Source organism: Anastrepha ludens, chromosome 4, assembly GCF_028408465.1.
Source record: "Anastrepha ludens isolate Willacy chromosome 4, idAnaLude1.1, whole genome shotgun sequence".
NCBI classification, from domain to species: domain Eukaryota; kingdom Metazoa; phylum Arthropoda; class Insecta; order Diptera; family Tephritidae; genus Anastrepha; species Anastrepha ludens.
Genome location: NC_071500.1, coordinates 4,535,293 through 4,553,830, shown reverse-complemented (window position 1 = coordinate 4,553,830; position 18,538 = coordinate 4,535,293). Strand labels below are relative to the sequence as shown.

Here is an 18,538-nt window from a genome sequence, read left to right as displayed (position 1 = left end):
TGTCACCTTATTAAATCCACCTTGTACTGAAGTCACCTTCTGTGAATTCGCCTTGGATTGAACTTTGATGTCTCTTCTTCCAGTTGGGTGAATCTTCGAAATTTTCACAGCAAAACACTTGTGCAAAGCGCATTTGTGAAGTTTGCTTGTTGGGTGTCGCACAATTTACTATTGATTATAAGTAAAGTAGCTATTAAAAATAAATTAATTTCCTTTGCTCATAGTGCGGTTAATATTAACATAATATATAATGGATGTAAGTGTGTAATTAACTTTTTATGTGGAAATTTCTTATGAAATTACTTTACGATTAGATCGAAATATTATCAACAACGGGCTCCAAGTCGTTTGGCAGATGCCACGTTCCTCCCAGTACTACCGTTGGTGACCTACGCCATATAATACATAAGCAATATGGAAGCACACCGGCTCCGGAACGGCAATCACTGCGTTTGGAACCGCGCGGAAAGGCGCTTAAAGAAACGGATACGCTTGAGTCGCTTAATATTGGAAAATCAAATAAGATTTACATAAAAGATTTGGGACCCCAGATTGGTTGGAAGACTGTATTTCTAGCTGAATATGCCGGCCCACTGTTCGTATACCTCATCTTCTACGCTCGCCCCGCTCTCATCTATGGTGAAACAACGGATAAACCGATTTCATTAACGGCACAGTAAGTTTGTCAATGATGAACTTTCCCCTGGTAAGCGTTGGTGATTGGCTTTGGCGAAGTATATCACATAAGCATAAATGCAGTGACTGCAACAACAATATCGACGACCTAGTTTAACCTTTGCTTTTTTATGTTTTGCTGTAAATTAGCTTCGCTTTGCGTCGCCAAGTCAAAGTTTCACAAGCGCTCATTGAATTTCGCATTAATATTTATATTTAGCAAACAGTATGTATATATGTATATGTTAATGTTTATATTCCGTGTTTCTTTTGCAGCATTGCAGCAGGCTGCTATGTCGTTCATTATGTAAAACGAGTTTTAGAGACTATTTTCGTTCATCGTTTCTCACATGCGACAATGCCCATCCGTAATCTCTTTAAAAATTGCAGCTACTACTGGGGATTCACAGCCTATGTTTCGTATCACGTTAATCATCCACTTTATACCAGCCCTTGTTGTCTTCAAGTCTGGGGTTCTTTAGCTGCTTTCGCGGTAAATACATTTTGAATATACTAAATGACCAGTCACATTATAGAGTGAACTACCTTTACAGATTTGCGAACTGGGCAATTTTTCTATTCACATTGCTCTACGTAACTTGCGCCCGCCTGGCACAAAAGTGCGCCGAATTCCGGTTCCTGATGATAACCCCTTCACAAAGCTATTCAAGTAAAATATCTAACTATCTAACCTATCTATTTTTCATGTATTTAACAATTGGTCTTTCTTTTAAATCGTAATTTTCAGTTTGGTCTCTTGCCCCAACTACACTTACGAGATTGGTTCCTGGGTTTCTTTCTCTTTAATGACTCAATGCTTGCCGGCTTTGCTGTTTGCGTTTGCTGGAGCTTTTCAAATGGCAGTGTGGGCTCTGGGCAAGCACCGCAATTACAAGAAAGAGTTTAAAGACTACCCCAAAGGTCGGCGTGCCATTTTTCCATATGTGCTGTAAATGTATAAATCAAATTATATTGGCACAAATTTTAACAAAAGAGAAAAACATTTCCATTGCAATTGGCTTATTGCATTTATAATACTGTAAAAAATTAAATTTGAACAAATTAAATTATAATTGTCATAGGTGTCAGATTATTATTAACTTGGTGTAGCTGATGCAATAATACATAGATGTATAGCACATATATCTGTATATGTTAAACTGATAACTAATAATAAAAAGAGTTGGTTTGCGAATGAAATAATGCCCACAGACTTTATTTTTTGTTTTTCTTGTTTTTGATCGCGTGGTAATCTGAGAAGTGTTAAAGATTTGACTATGGATTGAATCAGGCAACCAGTTCAGCTATTGAAATAAGGCCCAATAAGGCAATATCTTTTCTCTTTAACTATATAAACGTAGGAAAATATTAATATTTTGTTCCGAATAATTTTTTGTAGAGAAGCCACAAGAACTTCCTTCGCTAAACAAAAAAAAAAAAAAAAACAGAAGAAAGTTGGATAGAACTATACGAACTATTAGAACGGTACTAAAGGAGGAGATTATTAACGGAAAAAGGTCAGATTTACGCATTTTAAAAACTGCAATATCTCAAAAACTAGTATAGTAAGTATACGCAATATTTCGCAAGAAAAAAATTAAGAATGTGGTTCGCTGAATTTTTCGTATTCAAAAACCACTTGACTCTTTACAAAACAAAGTGCATCACTGGGAAGGTTATTAGGTTAGGTAGTGCGGGCTGAGCTGTAAAAAGATTTCGGTTAGATAAGGTTATTAACTTGGTATAAATAAGTTTTTTGTAGTCTAAGCTTTTGTGTAAATTTTGTTGAAAAAAGTTACACATATTTAATTATCAATATTATATATGCAATGTCCGATAACGCAGAACCGACTATTGGTCTTAGCGTAGCTGGAGTTGGTTGAATGAAGGTTTCTTTAGTGGAATCAAAACCAAAATGGACATACATATGACATTTCAAATTAAAGGTAGTTGAATATATATTTTAATGAAATTGTATCTCAATCATATTAGCAAACTTTCGAAAAAAAATTGTTTTACATAACTTTGTTCGTATTATTTCATAAAAACTGTTTTACTAAAAAATGCACACAAAAATAGGATGAAGTTTTAACATAAAAAATGTATTTTGATTACTTACTTTCTAATAATATTCCTAGTTATGTAAAAGGTCAAGTAGTTATTGAGATATATTTTTGTTTTTAAAATACGAAAAACTTTTCATTGTAAGGCATTTTAGGCACAAAAAATATATTTCCGACAAGTTGGCACCAACAAACAAGCGCCAAAAAGGAGGCAGTGTTATTTCTCACTAGAAATTAGCAACCCCAAGGAAAAACTCAGGAAAAATACCCTAAAGTGTATCTAAGATATATATAAGGCATAGCTCTCTCTTTTCTTTTGCTCTAAATTATATCTTTTTTCTCTCTCGCGGAACGAAAATGCCCAAAACGTTGCATGGCCTTGAAATTTTACTTTCCATTTTCGCTCGTCTATCTACGCCTAAGAAGTTTCACTTCAAAAAGTGTGCCCATAAATAGACGGATATTGAAAATAATAGTATTAGTGTAGACGAATATAAAAATGAATGTCTGCCATTGCAAAACTGGGGCGCAAAGGGGGGATACGCAGTGAAAGGGGTGAATTTTGGGTGGGAAAAAATTCATAAGGTACAGGGATTCTATGTACGGGAAAAGTTTGGTTATATATTTGAGAAAGTGTAAAAAATTGGCAGACATTTTGCGAGAGACTAACTCGCCGGCAGACTGCGCTGAAGATTGCAAAAATTAATTTAAAAAAAGTCATAAGGTACATGAATTCCAATTATTGTATTTTAAAATTTAAACATTCCAAAAGTCATTTACAAAATGGCAGACAAAAATGTGAGGGCTAAGGCCGCGGCAGACGACGTTAAAAAGTGCGCTACACATCAACATTTTTAGTCACATTCGCAATCGGAATCTGATTCGGACGTGATATCTCCTTCGCTTTCGCTATATTCATCTTCATTTGATTCGCTTTCTGCATTAACGTCTTCATCGCCTGTAACAAAGCTCAAAGCAAATTGATTTTTAGACATTTAATAGAATGGAATAGTTATATGTTCTGTGGATAAATATATTACCTTTGTTTGTTCCAGGATCAATAATATCTTGTATTGTACTAGGCAGCTGTGATCCGTCGAACCAATTAAATGTATACTTTCCCTCTACTAATATCCATCCGCAAGTTTCTGGTCGTAGATAAATATGATGGAATTTTCTTATGATCATTTTTCCATATTGTAGCAATATATTTGGTCCTCAATAAATGCTGCGTTAATTCAGCCTGGCTAGAAGGCAAAGTGGATGAGTCAAAATTCTGCAATTTTTTTTCTGGAAAGGTTCCTCCAAATCGTTGACCTATAGGTTTTTAAAAATAAGGCGAATCGTGCATCATTTACGGAGCTCAACAACGAAAAGTTGTACAAATTACAGATAAACTTTTCAAGAATCGGGAAAACAGCGGTTTCATCACAGTCTTCATGTCCAATTTGACCAAATGCTTTTTGTAAGTCTTAATTTTTCTTTTAAATCTGTAAAGAACGTTGCTTTCCCTTGCGAAATAATGCGGGATTAAAATCGCAGCCAGTTAAAGCATGAAATCCTGGCAGAGATCGACACATTATCTCGCCTAACTTTTCATGCAACGTCGATACGTCAATTATTCGTTGCTTATTCCAAACCCCTGTTTGAATATAAACTTTGCTATTGTGTTCTACGTGAATCATATTAGCCAACATAATAATTTAAATATCCGTATCTGAGCATTTTATTAGAATGTTCGCTGTTGACTCGATATTGCACGCATGATATACTATTTTTGAATCCGCCTCTTCATACAAATCGAGAGTAAACTTATCATTTTTTGAAAATAATATGCTTTCATTCACAGCTTCATATTGATAACAGTTATCAAAATTGAGTAGCACTTTTTTATTTTGAAAGAATGGAATTAATTCTTGATTTTGCCAGTTGGCGATTAAAAATTTCACGAGTGCCTCTTTGAAAAAGCTATTTCGGAGTTCTTTATTAAAGTCTGATGGTCTTGATTGTTCAGGTCCAGAAATCACGTACATACGATTACCAGAGGAACCGCTTCGCCGAGATCTTTCGTAATCTTTGATAGATGGTGACCAATATCTATCAAAAATTACATGAATTTCACGGGCTGCATTGTTAGTCACCATTTGAAGTATTTTTTTGGAGATACTTCCGAATGTTTTTGGTAAATCCTTGATACAATGTATGAGAAAGAATCCGTCTATTAAACAAATGTCAGTGTAGCTTGGGGCTGTACTTTGAACATGTTTTTCCAACGACTTCAACAAAACAGATTTATCTGTTTTATAAATCGATCCATCCAAGTGACACATACACATTGGAACGGGTGTTAGAGGACAAGTCAATATTTTTTCAACATTAGCATTGTCATTCATTGAAATAGCTAACATTCGGCCGAACAAGTCACGCTGTAGTCATACTTCTTGAACTTTATTATTTATCGAGACAAATCTTTTCTGGGTTGAAGGAGCGAAATTCAGTATTTTATTTTGTTTAATATATTAGTTAATTCGAAACGATCATCAGACGCAGCACATTCAGAAATAAACTTTTTTCTTAAACCACGGCCAGTTCTTTCCACATTTAATCAAAAGTCGCTCACTTCTTTCGATGCTGCTCGTCCAGTTGCAATATTAAACGATTCATTGCTCCGAATATCTTCGCTGCTCTGAGTGTCTTCGCTGCTCTGAGTATCTTCGGTGTTGAAAGGATTCATATTTTGTTTTAATATAGTTATAAAATTCTGCAACTGAGTAGTATCTTTTTTAATTTGGTGTTTTCCTAAGTCTACGGTGATATCTTGACTTCTTTTTAAGCCTGTTATATCGAATGTATGTGATACAATAGTTGATCGGATGCCATGGTTTTTAAATTGATATACTTATAAACAACCATAATATTAACATTGAAAAAAACAAATCGTTTATAAAATTCCCTAAAAATATAAGTTATAAAATAATGAATTTCATTGATATATTTCATAAATATCGATAATAATTCTTCTGCACTTAAATATCAAGAATGTGACTAAAAATGTTGATGTGTAGCGCACTTTTTAACGTCGTCTGCCGCGGCCTTAGGCCTGACATTTTTGTCTGCCATTTTGTAAATGACTTTTGGAGTGTTTAAACTTTAAAATACAATAATTGGAATTCATGTACCTTATGACTTTTGTTTAATTAGTTTTTGCAATCTTCAGCGCAGTCTGCCGGCGAGTTAGCCCCTCGCAAAATGTCTGCCAATTTTTTTACACTGTCGCAAATAACCAATAACCAAATTTTCCCGTACATAGAATCTCTGTACCTTATGAATTTTTTCCCACCCAAAATTCCCCCCTTTCACTGCGTATCCTCCCTTTGCGCCCCAGTTTTGCAATGGCAGACATTCATTTTTATATTCGTCTACACTAATACTATTATTTTAAAAATAAATTAGCCATGTACCTGATGCGGGCACTTTCATGTAGCCAGCTCTTAGACTAAAACGTTTTGTCCTCTTATTACTTATTATAAAATGTATAGAATTTCCCATGCATATTGCTTGCAACCTCAGTAAACGTCGCATACCGCAGTTTCATATCGTTAATAATAATTAAAGAAACCAGAAACACCGAAATATTCCACCAAAATAATTTCTATGAAGAAAAACCTTTCACAAGAGTATTGACAGCTGATTGTCAATTTGGCAGGTAATCTGCCATATGTGAACGGATAGATTAATTTGGTGGATTTATAGGTGATTAATGCATATGTGAACGTATTATAAGCCAAAACATTCCAAAGCGAATGAACTTACCTCGCACCCTTTCTATGCTCGTAGCATGGAAATTATAGATATAATATAAAATACCATAAATAATTTTATATGTTAACGATTTTGGTTGAAAAATACTCTTTTTCATCGTTTCAGATAGCATAGAAGCGCACAAAATAAATCATTTCTTTATTTACAAAAAGTTCCATAATTTGCTTTCGGATTCCATATTTTCGTGACGGATATTGTGTGCAGGCAAAAATTTCTCCAATACAAAGTGATCGTCTCTCTTGCATAGTCTGTCGCTTTGCTCTCTCAATATTTGAGTGATGGATAATTTTTCAGCGTTATCGCACGTCCGCTTGTAAAAATTAAGAATAATATTACAAATTTTTGCGTTCTCGAACGCAACTACTTTTACTAAAAAAATCGGAAAGTTATCGAGTTAGTACTAAAGTCAGATACAAAAAACTATGTATCGTTAATCTATCGGATATTTTGCAGCAAAAAATTGTTCAAAAATAAAAATAAGAGCTTAATGCATTTGTTATGAAAAGGTCTGCTATAGAAATGGAGGATTTAACATACGACATTGCTGTGAAGAAGGGTAATTAACACTTGCACTCGTCTTTTGTAAAATATTTAAGCTAAATATGCGTTAATTTCGCAGCGCAGTTGGTTGAAAGAAATCCTTGCCCTAATGGTGTGCATATCGTGGATCCACTGCGCGTATCAATGCACGAAAAGGAAGACATTATCTCGCTGGCGACGCAAATACAAAATGCGGACAAGCAGTTGAAATCTGGCACGTGCCAGAAGCTATGTGTGATACTAGACCAAGTGAGATGTGCAAGCAAGAGTTTAGTAGATGAGATCTCATACATTTTCTTCCCTCAGATTAAAATGCTGCAGGCCCAGGCCATGGAAATAATAAAGGAATCTGAAGAGAGTCAATTATTGCACAACGCCGCATGCAATTTCACGAAAAAGCCAGGCCATATTTATCATCTTTATCAGCGTTCATCGGGTCAAAGCTATTTCAGTATGCTTTCGCCGGAAGTAAGTCAACACCGCATATATGTATATGTAAATCTGTTCTTGTAGCTAATTATACAACTTGTAAATATAGGAATGGAATGATAAAGTAGACCAGAAATATCTCGGTAGTTACAGATTAGAATATGATCTATCTTGGACGCCTTTGGATAAAATTAAAGAGCGCGATGACAAGATGAATTGGGCTGAAAAATGTTTGGCAACAACTTCCTTGGCTGCAGGCCCAACACCAATGGCAATTGATTTTGGTAGTGTGCATGAGTAATGGAACTACTAGGAACCTAATGGATAACATGAAAATAATAAAATCAAAACGTAAACGTGTAAATAAAATATCTAAAAATATTGGTCCTCAAGGCCGGCGTTTTTTTTAGGCGGATTTAGCGCCAGTTTTTTTATTTTTATAGAAAATACATTAGTATTTTCGCTTTCGTAAATGCTTATCTATAATATTAAACTGTATATTTTCAGTAGTTGTTGTTCATATGTCAATACATTACTCCATCTTCTTGCGTTTGGACAAAGACGGTCGATCAAATACTTGTTTCATGCCGCCTGCCTTCTCATTGTGAAATTTAATATTGTTTGACGTCTCAGCATACCATGGAGAATCGAATTTAGTCGTATCTTGATCTACCAAATGTGTATACTTTGTGCGTCCGCATCGACCGAAGTTCTTTACTTGCATTACCTTTGGTAAAATAGTTTTGTCGAAGTGGTCTTCCAAAGTGGCCTGGGCAAAGTCACGCTTCAGCACTTCGTTTTCTTCGTTCAAATAGAAAGCACCACGATGATAGTACTTCTGCAAAAACTTGTATTTTCCTTTGGCAGCTTTGTTAGTGATAACTTTTGGATTGTTACGCAATTCTTGGCGCCGTTCTTCTTCGGTCAAGTTGCGCATGCGATCTATTTCCGATTTATCTCGTTCAGCGCTATTAAAGATATGATTATTAAAAATTATAAAATTGCAATTTATGAAATAGCATACTTTTCACGCTCCTCTCGATCGCGCTTCACTCGTTTCAACTCGCGCAATTTCCAAGCTTCGTATTCAACTTCATCGTTCTCATCGTCGGTGCATACATCGTCTATGCTTGCTTCCGCAGTGTCAGGCTGTTATGAAGATATTAAATAATGTTGAAAATATGTTTAGAATATTTTATTACATTCAATACCTTAGCCTTTTCTAGATCTTTTTTAACGCTATCCTCTACTAGACGCAGTGTTGCGCGTCTACGTTCTTTAGCTGCTCTTTTCGCTTCCGTCTCCAATTGTTTTTGTTTTTGCGCTTCTCGCTCCTTTTCCTGTATAGTTGCACGTTCACGTTTTCGGACAAATAGCGGTTTTAGGCGGGGCTCGTTATCTTCCTCGCTCTCAGTTTCTTCCTCATAATCAGAACTTTCGGTTTCAGAGGATTCAGATTGTTTTTCCTCCTCCTTTTGCAAAATCTGCAATTAATAAGAAAATAATTGCCTCAAAAGTCCAAAACATAGTACACAAATTTCACCTCTTCTTCCTTTTGCTGTTGTAACATGCGATGACGCAACTTCATGCGCCGTTGCTCTAACTCATCTTCACTTAGTTCTGAGTCTGAATCAGACTCCGATGCGAGTGTAATTTTATTTGTCGCTTTACTCGCGGTTATCTCTGGTTCACTTTCCTCCGAGTCAGATTCAACTATTTCTGGCTCATGAATGTGCCTATGTCTTTCAAGACGTTCCCTCTCCAACTCTTCCTGATCTTCGGGACGTGTACGCAGACGTCTCAAACGCGGATCATCGACTTCTTCCTCATCCCCTGATTGAGGTTTTTCTTGACGTTCGTCTGTTGCGTGTTCTTTTTGCGGGCGTCGTTCGAGTTGTGCTTGAGCAGCCCGTTTGCGATGATCTATGAAGTCTTCTAAATCTGATTCATCGGAACTTGTACCAGCAGTGGCATAATCTGGGCGTTTGCCTGACACATACCGCTGCACCTTCACTTTCTGCATGGAAATTTCACCTGACGTATAATGAATTTAGTTAGTGCACACTGAAAATCCATACACATTTTCTGATCTTTAAATCTACCTTTTTCATTTCGAACGGGTACTGCTCCGGCTGTGCTTTGAATAGCAGCAGTTACCGCAGCTGAACTCATATTGTTGTAGTTTTTCTAATAAGCGATGTTTTTTAAGTTTCACAAAACCAGATTGCTGCTTGCCTAATTTTTGTTGAATGTTGCAAAGCCGAGATGTTTCCACCGATTCCAGATTTTATTCCATCAGTCCAATTCGCCGATGTATATAACAATAGATTTATTTAATAATTTTCATCCTCTTATCTGGCAAATGAAAATAATATATTTTTTTGTAAACATATGTTTTGGGACATCAAAGCTTTTGTAATAGAAGAAATACAGGAATGCATTCGGTTTTATGAAATACAGGGATGTTTTCGGTTTGTTGTATAAAGCACGCGCAGCATAAAATTACGTTTACATTTGTATTAATTATCAATAAATCCTCCAGATTTCTCTACCCGTTCACATATGGCAGATTACCTGCAAAATTGGCAATCAGCTGTGAATACTATTGTGAAAGGTTTTTCTTCATAGAAATTATTTTGGTGGAATATTTCGGTGATTTGTTAGTTTAATTATAATATTAACGTTATGAAGAAAAGACAAGGAGAAGGAAAAGCTTGAGTCGTTGTGACACCGGTTTTTTTGGGTTTATAACTTATACCAAATGCAAAAATTTTTCTTCAGAGATATCGGGTTCCATTCTTTTTTTTGTGAAAATAACCGTTATATGGCATCTCGGCGTGCTTATGGCCGATTTCGCCCATTTTCAATGCCAACCTACCTTGAAGGAAGAGTAATTTTCATTGAAATATCTATATTAATTTTTGCTCTAGTTAAAGGGCACATGGAGGGACAGATATAGCTAAATCGACTTAAATGATATTTTGATTAATACTCTATCATTCTTGTCTTTGACACAGCACTGGCGTACTTAAAATGGTATTCTGCATAACCATAGAGATCGACCACCTAAAACTAGGGTGTCGTTCATATTTTTGATATATTTGTAACTGAATTTTATAATAACTCGTTTATGCGTTATACTTCTAGTGTGTATACATATGTATGTAAGTATGCATGTCTTGTAATACATTACTTGAGATCCATTAATCAAAAATGGCAGGGCTTTGAAAACACGCAATGCGAAAAATAACTTGGGCATGAATAAGTGAACTGAAGAAAGGAAGATTTAGCCGGTCTAAACCGGCCGGATCGATTTATGTTTATTATTAAGATCAGTAGCGGTTAAAGCGTGGGCCTGTGCATGTGCGAGTATATGTGTGTATACGAGTATTTACATATAGGCCTATGAAGTACATCAACAAAAAATATCTTCATTAATTGAGAAGAAAAACAAAAACAAGCAATTGGGGAGCATAAATATGTATTCTTATATACCTATTTATGATTATTTTATGTACCATAACTTCTTTTTATTTATGTCGCACATTATCCTTCTTATAACATAGGCTCAGTACATACATAGGTATGTACATGCAGATGCGTAAGTGATCTGTACGAAATTGAGTAAAAGTGTTCACGCCTGTACTGTTTTCACATATCTTCCATTAATTTATTATCAATTAATTGGTGATACATTTGTTATTTCTACTATTTGTCATTAACTCAATAGATTTCCTTATTTGGGTGAATCGCTAAATTTACTACACCCGTTTCATTCATGAAATCAGCTAAGATGTGCGAGATACCCATCTATTTCAGCCTCTTAATAATTTGTATACCCATATTTATAGCGATTCTCGTTTTTGCAATTTAGTAATTAAGTACTTTACGATCTGTAACGGCTTATCTTAATCATGTAACTGTAGTGTGTACAATTAATTTATATTACACTTTCTTTATTGACAAAAGTAGCGAGGGAATGTGTTCAGATATCTGGGAAAAATTGCGCTGCAAAATAATAATCCACAGAAAAAGTGTGTTCTTGTGTGTGTATACAAGCTCTCTAAAACTTTATGTAAAAGTTTATATGTGAAAGTTTTTCTTTAAAAAGATCCAGAGATAATTAAAATCATCCCTTTCAGAAACATGATCTTCTTCTTCCTAATTGGCGCGATAACCGCTTACACGATTTTGGCCGAGTTTAACAAAGCGCGCCATTCGCTTCTTTCTCGTGCTAACCGACGCCTGTTGGACCCACCAAGTGAAGTCAAGTCCTTCTCCACCGGATATTTCCAACGCAAAGGAGGCCTTTCTTTTCCTCTGCTACCATCAGCTGGCACCGCATCAAATACTTTCAGAGCCGGAGCGTTTGTATCCATTCGGATGACATGACCCAGCCAACGTAGCCACTGGATCTTTATTCGCTGGGCTATGTCTATGCCGTCGTAAAGCTCATACAGCTCATCGTTCCATCGCCTGCGATATTCGCCGTTGCTAACGTGCAAAGGTCCAAAAATCTTCAGCAGAATCTCTCTCTCAAACACTCCAAGCGTCGCTTCATCGGATGTTGTCATCGTCCACGCTTCTGCGCCATAGGCTAGGACGGGCATGATGAGAGTCTTGTTGAGTGTTAGTTTTGTTCGTCGAGAGAGGGCTTTACTGCTCAATTGCCTACTTAGTCCAAAGTAGCACTTGTTGGCAAGAGATATTCTACGTTGTATTTCAAGGCTGACATTGTTATCGGTGTTAATGCTGGTTGTTAAATACACGAAGTCTTTTACAAGCTCGAAATTATAACTGTCAACTATCCAGTTTGGAGAAGGTAGAACGCGGTTATTAAGGCTGATGATGTCAATATCATCGGCGTACGCCAACAATTGTACGCTCTTTTAAAATATTTTGCCTGAGCGATTAAGTTGTGTTACCAGCTACTTGCCGCCATGTTTGAATAGCTCAGCCGGCAGTCCCTCGGCGCCCGCGGCTTTGTTGTTCTTTAGCCGCGTTATCGCTATTTTCACCTCGTCATGGTCGGGAACGTCAGCGGAACGACAATTCCGTCGTCGACGATTGGGGTATCGGGATCTTCACATTCTCTGTGACATGCGCAGCTGTAATGTTTAATAGGTTCGAGAAGTGTTCCCTCCATAATTTAATATTGCTCTGGATGTCAGTCACCAGATCGCCGTCATTGTTCTTACAGGAAAACGCCCCTGTCTTAAAACCTTCTGTAAGCCACCAAACTTTGTGGTAGAATTTTCGGCCGTTGTTCCTGTTGGTCAGCATCTCAAACTCCTCGCACTCACGTGCGTCTCTCTTCGCCTTCATCTTTAAGTCCTTTCTTATTGAATTTTTCTTCGGCAGAAAGCTTCCTCATCGTCGGATTTGTGTGCGTCAGAAGTCTGCTTATGTGCTTTCTGCTTGCAGTTTGTAGAGCTTCGTCAACTGTGTCGATTTTTAAGTCGCGGTGAATGTCAGCGTTTGGTATATAGTCACCATGGTGTATTTGCTATTGTCCTAAGTATCTTCGACTGGGCCCGTTGCAGTATTGTCAAATTGGATCTAATTGAACTAAACTTCGTCGTTTTGTAGATTAAGGTTTTTTTTTGCACCGAGAGCTATGACTGAGGTCCTAGCAGCCAGTACAGTTGCCGAAAGCGATTTTTAACTTCATTTCTTTTTTTTTATTATATGGTCCTTTCAGTTTAGTTTAGAGTCAATTGTAATGCCCAAGTATTTAGCTTTCGTATCAGTATTCGCGTCAGAGTTTCCAATCTTTAATGAGTCCATTGTTGCTTTTCTGTTCGGGTAGTTGACTTGAATTTTTTCATCGCCATTAATTTCTATATTCCATTTTTTGAACCAATCCAAAGTTTGGTTTAGGTCGTTTTGTAAAATTGTTTGTGCTATGTTCGGGTCTCTATGAGCTGCTATTTGTACAGTGTCATCTGCAAACGTCGCAATCATGCTATTTCCTGAAGATGGTTCCGGTAAGTCATGGGTGCAGATGAGATCTTTTTGAGAAGCTTATCTCTGCATATATACTTTGCCAATTCGTTTGAAACACTAAATTATAGATAGACAACAGAAATTTAATTCAGGACTCGAAGCTTTCCCCACTTTTTTTTATATGTTTTGCAATAGCTGCACAAATAACCTCATTATTTGTAAAAGCCAAGCAGTTTCTAAGGCTTTTCCAGTGTCGCTAGCTTGTATTTTTAAGAGTTTTAACCTTTGGTTGTCGTCGCATTATCACTCGAATACCTGCTAACATTCGGGAGATTGGGAAAGGTTCAAAGCCATTGAAACAGCGGCGGGGGTAACCATAAAAATAAAAATTGAGTTTTCTGTTGTCTGTCTGTAATATTGTTTTTTGAAAGAGAAACTTTGTAGTTAATAGTAAATATTAATCACTTGATGTATTCCGGGAAATATCCTGCTTATTTGCATCTACACACTCTTGCTGCTTCTTCAATAAGCAGAAATATTCCTTTGTTAGCTGCTATAGATAATTTCGGAACGAACGCTCCGGCCGATTCCAAGCTCTTTGCTACTACTTCAACTACAGGGAGCACTTAAATTTTTCCTTGACTACTGCTCTGAGCTACTAGCAGTAACGAAACGTAGCTTGGAGCGAAGCTAATAGTGGATCCCGCATTTTGTGCTACCTGCTGCAATACCCATCTCTTCAAGTTCAGAGCAGTAGTGAGATCAGAGCAATGTTTTCGTTGATATTGCTGCTACGAAGTAGTTAGTGCAAACACTGGCAATAAACTTTTTTTGTGAAACACCGTTAAGGGTAAATGTTACACCAATCATGCAGAGACTATACAAGAGTTGAATAATGAATCGAATCTCGCAAAAATGTACAAAAAGCACTGAATTGATTAAATGAGCGGCCGCCGAATGGGTTGGTGCATGACTACCATTCGGTAGTACATGGGTTCGAAACGCCGTTCATGAAACTCTAAATGATAGATTACGTTTTTTCTAATAGCGGTCGCTCCTTGGTTCCCAATTTGCAAATTGGAATCAAATTGCACTCCTTTAAGTTTTGTTTAATATAATCGCACTTTTTTACATATTTTTCGTCGCATTCATTAAAACCAAAAACTGCGAACTATCATAACCATTTTCTGTTGTCTCTGTCGCCTTCTCTCTCAAATGCATACTTATGTAAAGGCACAATATTTTTCTTATTGGATATACGCATATTTCGTCGAACATTCTCGAAATCAAACAAACGCGACGTTGTCAAACGAAAATTTCTTTTATTTAATTCTTTTTACTTTTTATATTTCGCTCACATGAACTAGGAAATTATATCATTTGTATACATTACATCACCTCACTAAAAGCCATCGGTTGAGCCCCCAATATTTGTGGTATTTATTATTAGTTTTTCAATATTACATTAAATTAAATAAACTTAAATAAAAATTAAATTTAAGATTGATACACAAGTTCTTACTACATATGTACATATATAACGTCTTTTTACAAATTCGAGCATCTTTTCCACCTTCTTCGTTTTAACTCTTTCCGTCGTGTTTTTACACGCCTTCTTGCATCGTCGTTCTAGTCGTTGCGAGCTTTCTTCACTTCTTAGGGTTTAGAGTTAGGATCTCCATGCGACATATATAATTCGCACGTTAGTCATCAATCGGAGGATCTTCACACGTCGCCACAAGTTTGATGATTTTAAGTAAAAGTTTAGTTCGTCAGCGGCAGTTGCGGAATAGCAGGCGGACGCTGACGAAAATCATCACATCACACATCAATTTTCTAGATTTCTTTCCAGCAAAGCCGTTGCTGTTTCGGATGAAGACGACTTCATTCTGCAATCGAATCGATGTCAAAAGTAATGAATTTTACAATATTTTTCCGGTATTTCTTGTTTCGGGAAGATCCTGTAAATTTGATACCTGTGACTAGTTCCATTACTTACAGTTTTCAGAAAGAAAATGCCGTACGCAGGACCTGATGATGCCAGCTGTAACGCTTCCGAAACGTCTGCATAAGACGACAGTTTCGGTGGCAGAGAATTTTAATCGCGCGAGTTCTCTTACGTTGCTAAACATTTGAGGCTGTGCCGTATTATGTGAATAATTGAATCAGAAATATGTAATGCTTGGACCGCAGCTGTAAAGCGGTACGTCTGCCACCAACGCGATCTCATTGAATGCTCTTTGTCGAGATACAATTTTCACGCGAAATGCTACTGCTTACAAGTTCCATATTGATTTTTCTTGAACGATTTCAGTCCAAGACTTGTGAGCCACCTGGAACACGTTAGCATTTTTTACATTTCTATTCGCTATACTACCTTCTTTGGGTTTCTCGTAAATATGTATGTTCCCAATCTTCTCCACATTTACATTTGGGTTTTTATATGAAATATTACGAAAAATATATTATATACAAACACTTGCAGGGTTTTTTGTTTTTTTTTTTGTTTACATTGTTTATTAGTACTTAAACTTTATAAAAAAATGTATTCTAATTTTTCTTTACAAAATCGAGTATATAAAAAATCACGTGTGTGTACTAAGCAGCATCACTCGCATTTTTTAGAGTTTCACGTGCTATCATAATAACTAAGCCGTGACCAGATCTCTTTCTTTTGCATACCTAATTATCGTCTCGTGCCTGAGTTTATACGAAGAATATTAATTTGATTGGTGTTGTTTTCAAACACTACTGAAACCGGTGTACAGAGTAGTGTGGGGGAAAGCAAAACAAAAAATCAGATTCCGAGGGCTTAGTTTAGTGAGTGTTGATTGGTGTAAGTAAAATGTAAATTCCCTGAACTACAAATAAATCCAGTTGCCGGTTCGGTTTGCGCTCCACGGTGCGTCACATCAGCTGGGTTGAGAATAATAGTAGAGAAGGCAGCAGGTAAACGGTTAACTAGGCGAAAACAAAATTAACTAATGACGTCGATAAATTAGGCGAGCAGGTTATGAGTATAATACCAGTCAATGATTTGCATGTAACACTTAAGGTGGCGTTAGACGTGGCAATAAATGTGTTTTCAGCAAGCTTGGGAAACTGATGAATTTCGAAAAGTTATTGGCAGGTCCACTTGGCGACCGCCGTAGGCGAATCGATTGGTAGGTGACTACCATTCGGGAGTACGTAGGCTCGAATCTCTGTGCATGAAAGAGCAAAATGATGAATTTTTTAATAGCGGTCGCCACGCGGCAGGCAATGGCAAACTTTCGAGTGTATTTCTGTCACGTAAAAGCTCCTCACAAAAAAAAAAAAAACTCACGTGCCATTTGGAGTCGTGGAACATTTGTGGAACAACCTAAAGACGTGCACCGCAAATAGGAGGAGGAGCTCGGACAAGCACCCAATAAAGGTTTGTTCACACTGCGATATTCATTACGCTTCCGCATTACTTTTTGAAATTAAGTTGTATTAAGGAGCTTGGAATACTACTACTTTTTTACGGCTATCCTTTTCTCCCAGTAGAGCATAGGGCCTCAAGGAGCTGAGAATGAATACAATCAATTTGTTATTAAAAGATAAACTGATCCTGAAAAAGATGATTGCGGCCATGATACAAAAAACATGATAAAATTATTTAGCTTATGAAAATACTTTTGGGTGAAATTTTGTTTTGGCAGGTTGGTTTATACTACCCATAGAATTTTTTCAAAACTTAATTTGTATGTGAAAATTTTCGCTTATCCAAAAGCAAAACACATAGGAGTATACCCATCAGCGTAGACGAGTTTCACTGCAATTGATCATCCCAGTAAACAATTTTTAATAGCAGTAATTTTTATATTTGAGGTAACATTTTATTAATACATGAACGTGCTGATATTTTTCAGAAAAATGATATTGAACAGTGAAATGATTCAACTTTCCTTGCAGCGTGTGATCTCACCTTTAGAAGCTGCTTTGAACCGCTTTAAGGCGGCTTGGAACCAGTATGGATTGCGAGTTCGTAGTAAAAGTGCTGTAACTGAATATTTATTTACACATTATCGTACTTTACTACGTTTACTTACATTCTTATATACATACATATATATGCATAAGATATCACACTTAAGTGTGTTGAGTTAATTAATAAGTCAAAAGTTTTGAGTGACCTTGAATTTGAAGTCCCAAGCATAAATGAAAGACAGCAATGGTAATTTGGGCGAGTGGATCCCCTTAGATAGCGAAAGAAATTGTTCACCTAATGTTTTTAGAATAATATGCCGAAAATCTTGAAATACATAACACATGGGCTGAAAAGTCCCGTGCATAAACTAGGCGCATCCAGTTTTATTGCATTCACCTGTTTTTGATATTCTATTCATTAGTATTTTAATTTTATTTATTCTGAAATCAATAAACAATTGTTCTTTCTGACTACTTCTAACAAAAGTATATTTGACAATAAGAAAAAAATATATTAAACTACAATTATTCTTACTCACTACATATTACAAAAAATCGTTTTCGAAAAGTTAAATTACAATAAACGGTTTAATTGAACAGAAAATCTTAGCTTACACAAAGTGAAATCAACTTCAATAGTATTCGAGATCTCATTGAGTTCACGAAGAGAGCGAGCAATAGGAGAATTGCAGGCATAATTTGTTGTGCACCTATTCAGATGGAACGGATATTTAATACGTAAAGACCTGGTAGGCACCGACAAATTAATCCTTTCTGCAAGAGAAGAACAGTCAATCTTCCCCTGATAATATTAAATAGAAAAGACAAAATCAATCTTCTACTTTGTAGTTGTTTCAGATTAATCAGAAGTAGGCGAGATTTACATATACAATATGATGGGGCAGGATCATAGAAATTTAGAGAAGAAAGGGCATACTTTAGAAAAACTTTTTGAACTCGATCAATTCTGTCGATAGAGAATTGGTGGTAAGGCTTCCAAATAAGCACCGCCCATTTTAATGTTGATCGAAAAATGGTCTGAAAAGTTCGAACTATTCCTTCTTATAAAACCAAGTATAGAATACGCTTTAGATAGCATAAAATCTATATGA

The 18,538-nt window shown here is 36.3% G+C and overlaps 3 protein-coding genes across 3 annotated transcripts; 2 read left to right on the top strand and 1 right to left on the bottom strand.

Annotated features, from left to right (window-relative positions):
• The first annotated feature begins 100 nt into the window (after positions 1–100).
• LOC128862038 (very-long-chain enoyl-CoA reductase) lies at positions 101–1,893 on the top strand. Its single transcript, XM_054100441.1, has 5 exons — positions 101–256; positions 315–676; positions 952–1,168; positions 1,230–1,345; positions 1,424–1,893. Exons 1-5 carry the CDS (start codon positions 251–253, stop codon positions 1,626–1,628), a joined length of 906 nt encoding a protein of 301 aa, XP_053956416.1. The 5' UTR covers positions 101–250; the 3' UTR covers positions 1,629–1,893.
• A 5,074-nt stretch (positions 1,894–6,967) lies between these two features.
• On the top strand, positions 6,968–7,921 carry LOC128862037 (uncharacterized protein C1orf50 homolog). Its single transcript, XM_054100439.1, has 4 exons — positions 6,968–7,116; positions 7,180–7,349; positions 7,407–7,568; positions 7,639–7,921. The coding sequence occupies exons 1-4, from the start codon at positions 7,059–7,061 to the stop codon at positions 7,828–7,830; spliced, it is 582 nt and encodes a 193-aa protein (XP_053956414.1). The 5' UTR covers positions 6,968–7,058; the 3' UTR covers positions 7,831–7,921.
• On the bottom strand, positions 7,909–9,933 carry LOC128862036 (microfibrillar-associated protein 1). Its single transcript, XM_054100438.1, has 5 exons — positions 9,632–9,933; positions 9,073–9,563; positions 8,741–9,013; positions 8,554–8,678; positions 7,909–8,497 (listed from the first exon to the last, which is right to left on the bottom strand). Exons 1-5 carry the CDS (start codon positions 9,699–9,701, stop codon positions 8,062–8,064), a joined length of 1,395 nt encoding a protein of 464 aa, XP_053956413.1. The 5' UTR covers positions 9,702–9,933; the 3' UTR covers positions 7,909–8,061.
• Positions 9,934–18,538: the final 8,605 nt, after the last annotated feature.